Here is a 4,203-nt window from a genome sequence, read left to right as displayed (position 1 = left end):
CTCTGTTCCCACATCTCCTTCATCTTCTACAGGAAAGTCTTTTAAAAGCAAGGCACTCTCTGGAACATTTCTGGGTTTTTTAATAAGTCTTAAAAACAACCCAGATGAAAGCCAGGGCTCTCCTCAAAGTGTATAGGAAAAAGCCTGCCTCTCGGCAACATTCCATCTGAATATTCTCTGATTATAAGTGGGCTTGGTCCTCTTGTGGAGTGGGGAAGTGCCATCCCTCTATCATGAATGCTCAAGTGAACCACAAACACTGATGTGTTATTCATTTGTGCACAGAAAGGGAGAGCTGAATACAGAATTAAGCCAAATGTCTGAATTGCTGTTCAGTGCAGTAAACAGACCATCCTGTCACCTGCAGTATTCACAGGATAACTTGTTTTTCTTGCTTAAAATGTAAACCTCAGACAAAAAGCAAAACAACAAGAAGTTCTAAAAGGAGAGGATATTCTGTTTCAGGTAATCACTTTCTCAGTTACATTGCAATCACACGGAAGGGTGCAAGGAAGGTAAAAAAGGGTTTGTGTAGAAAATCCCCCCACTGTTTCATAAGGCAAATTTTTTCTCGGTGTTTGGTAATGCATCAAAGTAGTTTGGCCTTTTCTGCTTCAAGACAGCTTTTCTCCTGAATAGGAATAAACCACATAAGCTGGAAGGAAGAAACACAGGCGATAAGCAATTGTGACACCAACTGCATTCATATCCATGTGGTTTTTGTCTGCTCTCTAGGTTACCCATGCCCGAAGAACTGATGGCAAAAGGTCATGCGTGGATCATGGACACACTCCTGTGCCCATATCTCAGCTTCAGCTGCTGCTTCAAACCCAAGCTGTTGTTAAAAGGGGAAAAGGCTCATGGCTCTGCTGGTAACTGGTACCTGATGCCAATAAGGCTTCTTGAGATCACAAGCAAAAAGTGGAACAGTTTCTCTGCCTGGGCCTGCATTTTCTGCCCTGTGACTGTAGCAGGATGGTGGCTCTTAAGCCTGACTACTGCAGACTCATGACCCGTAATGACAGTTCCACTGTGTGTCCTGCTGGGAGTACACCCAGGTAGGTTTCTTTGATAGGGCTGGGTATCATTGGCATGAGGTTTGAAAATAGGGCTTGTTCAGTCACACCTCATGGAAGGAAGCATTGGGACCTCCAAAATCCATTGATGTGCTGTGTTGGAATTTTACATCCTCCATGGTTTAAAAAAAAAAAAAAAAAAGAGCCTTGCCTGAGAAGTGGGCTCGTGCAAAGTTCATGAAGTTCAAAAAGGCCAAGTGCAAGGTTCTGCACCTGGGACAGAACAATCCCAAGCACATCCAAGCTGGGTGGAGAATGGATTGAGAACAGCCTTGAGAAGAAAGACTTGGGGGTGATGGTGGATGAGAAGTTCAGCATGAGCCAGCAATGTGTTCTTGCAGCCCAGAAAGTCAACAATATCCTGGGCTGCATCAAAAGAAGTGCAGCCAGCAGGGCAAGGAAAATTATTCCTCCTTTTACTCGGCTCTCGTGAGACTCCACCTGGAGTACTGTGTCCAGTTCTGGAGCCCTCAGCATAAGAAGAACCTGGAGCTCCTGGAGACAATCCAGAGGAGGGCCATGAAGATGATCAGAGAATGCTGGAGAATCTCTCTTATGAAGACAGGCTGAGAGAGTTGGGGCTGTTCAGCCTGGAGAAGGCTCCAGGGAGACCTCATAGCAGCTTCTCAGTACCTGAAGGGGTCTACAGAAAAGCTGGGGAGGGACTTCTTACAAGGGCTTGTAGTGAGAGGACAAGGGGTAATGGATTAAAATTGGAAGAGGGGAGATTCAGGTTAGACATTAGGAGGAAATTCTTTAGTGTGAAGGTGGTAAGCCAGTGGAACAGGTTTCCCAGGGAAGTTGTGGAAGCATAATCCCTGAAAGTGTTCATGGCCCCATTGCATGGGGCTCTGAGCAACCTGATCTAATGGGAGGTGTCCCTGCCCATGCAGGGGGGTTGGAACTAAATGGTCTTTAAAGATCTCTTCCAACTCCAACCATTCCATAATGATTTTATGATTAACACTATTCAATTTGAAAGATTAGTAAATAATTTTTAGGAAAGATCACAGTGCATTAATACTCCAAATTCATCTCAGCTGTTTCGATTCCTCTCTTCTTTCTGTTCATTAAGTATCAGCATTTCTACTCAGTCTGCTTTACCAACCCGCCTTGAAAGATACAGCACAGAGGGAGTCATCTGAAGTCTCCAGTGAGAAACAAGACAATAAAGAGAAATAAATTGGCTGCCAGTGTGGAAACTGGTGCACTCTTTTGTTTACACAGCTCAAAACTAACACTTCTGTTAAGTGATGATCTGTGCAAACTTCTGTAATCCAGTGTTGTCAAGCCCTGGAGCAAATCAGATAAAAAGAGGGTTGTTGTAGTAAAGCATGGAGAAAATTGCAAGCCTGCAATATGATCTGTCTTTGAGTGGGTTTCCATTGTGTGCTAAATGAAGGGCTGTAATCTTATAAGGGACTTAATCGTTGTCATATGAACAACCACAGCTTGAAACAGCCAAAACATATTTTCCTCAGAAAGAAATATGGCACAAAGACAAGGCAGTAAATGGAGCAAAACATATGTGAGTTCATTATTAAGAACCAGTTTAATTCAAAGCTGCATCTCCTCTTCTCAACCAAGCATTGGACAACTGACCCAATAAAATGCTGAGGACCAGATGGCAAAGACATCAGTGGGGGTACTCAAAGGGTCCAGCCAGCCCATCTAGTTCAGCCCTCAGCTGACACAACAGTATATGTAACACAGCTAAGATATTTTTTCATTTACAGCTGCTCTTTTTTTAAGGGCCACATTTCATTCTGTTTCATCCCATATACCCTACCCTGTAGGTAAATGACCACAAGAAAATAGAGCCTGTTCAGAGGAGTGAAGTAGCGATGTCCTGGTTTCACTCTTCTGTGGTGCCATCAATTATGTACTTGAAGGAGAATGGAGAAAATTTGTACCCTGCTCCCACGTAGAACTTGTTTTGGAACTCCACCCTGGAGAAGAGCAGAGGGGGGTGTCAGTGCTGCCCCAGACAGGACCTACCACCAGCTGAGAGGCTGAAATGTGGCACCCATGGAAAAAGGGAGGCCATGAGAGATGATGACCTCTGAGCTGGGAGCATAGGCTCCTTCTGGAGCCAGCAGTGAGACACAGGCAGTCTAGAGAGCAACCTGGCATTCATCAGCTTTCACTGTCCACCCCTAAACCTCGACATGCTCTTCATTAAGCCAGCCAGCAAGACCTTTCCTGCCTTCTAAACTCCTTCTAGCAGCTCTGAGAGCTGGGATAACCAGCTGCTAGTTGCACACTCTGGTGAGAGACAGACATCTGCCCCTCCTTGCACAATGAGAAGCAACTGCACCACGGTTTGGCTTGGCAGTGTTTGTGGTGGGGCATTATATAGTGAAAAAGGCCACAGCTTGGGTGCTCAGGCAGGATGCCAAGTTATGGTGGTGGTAAAAGGCAATTTGTTATCTGGTCTTGCTTTACATGCTAGTCCAATGGTGCATCCACACTGCTGTCCTAGCCTGGACTGACATCTAGTTAAAGCAGACATGAGCTAACTTGAAACTGGTTTGCCACAAAGCCAAAACAGCCTGGAGCTCAACCTGGGCTAATGGCACAAGCACTGCAGTCCTGGCTGAACTTCTGCTGCATTAGGTAGTCCCCCACTATCTTGTTGGATGGTAACCCTGGGGGGGATACACAACCAGTGGTGTGGCTGTGATGCTTTCAGGCCTTAAAACACAGGTCAAGGTGGCCTTGGTGGCTCTGTGTGTTTACCAGGGCAGAACTGCAGGTTGCTACGAGTTGCAAGTTCTCATAGCCAGCACTGGGTCAGGAAGACAGGCAGGTTGCTCCAGGGAGAAGCTCAAAGATGGAGCATGGAGTCCTGACCTCCCTTTGGAGAAGTGTCCCTTCGCTTCATTTGCCAAAGAGGACTGACATCCTGATGCAGGGACTAGCATAGCATATCTAAAACTGGCTAGTGTGGCCACGTGTTTCCATGGCCTGATCCCTCCCAAAGACTGCTCCAGGAAAAGCTCTAAAAGACCACACCACCTACCAGTGCAGACGCAAGGCATGCAGAAAGGCAGACAGCCCCTCCATGACCAGCAGGATGGCTACAGTCAGCACTGCAAATGCAGCAAAGATGATGAAGATGATGATG

At 46.1% G+C, this 4,203-nt stretch overlaps 1 protein-coding gene across 1 annotated transcript in view; it reads right to left on the bottom strand.

Annotated features, from left to right (window-relative positions):
• Nucleotides 1-2,931: 2,931 nt before the first annotated feature.
• Nucleotides 2,932-4,203, bottom strand: part of ATP6V0A4 (ATPase, H+ transporting, lysosomal V0 subunit a4) — a 26,319-nt gene continuing 25,047 nt past the window's right edge. The window contains exons 20-21 of the mRNA XM_010005816.1: nucleotides 4,099-4,203; nucleotides 2,932-3,025 (exon numbers count right to left, since the gene is read on the bottom strand). Coding sequence (XP_010004118.1) covers nucleotides 2,932-3,025; nucleotides 4,099-4,203 — 199 coding nt within the window. The remainder of the gene's footprint in view (nucleotides 3,026-4,098) is intronic.

The sequence above is a fragment of the Chaetura pelagica genome, unplaced genomic scaffold, assembly GCF_000747805.2.
Source record: "Chaetura pelagica isolate M959 unplaced genomic scaffold, ChaPel_1.0 scaffold79, whole genome shotgun sequence".
Taxonomy (NCBI): Eukaryota; Metazoa; Chordata; class Aves; order Apodiformes; family Apodidae; genus Chaetura; species Chaetura pelagica.
The sequence above is the reverse complement of the archived record's forward strand: the minus strand, read 5'-3'. Positions and strand labels throughout refer to the sequence as shown.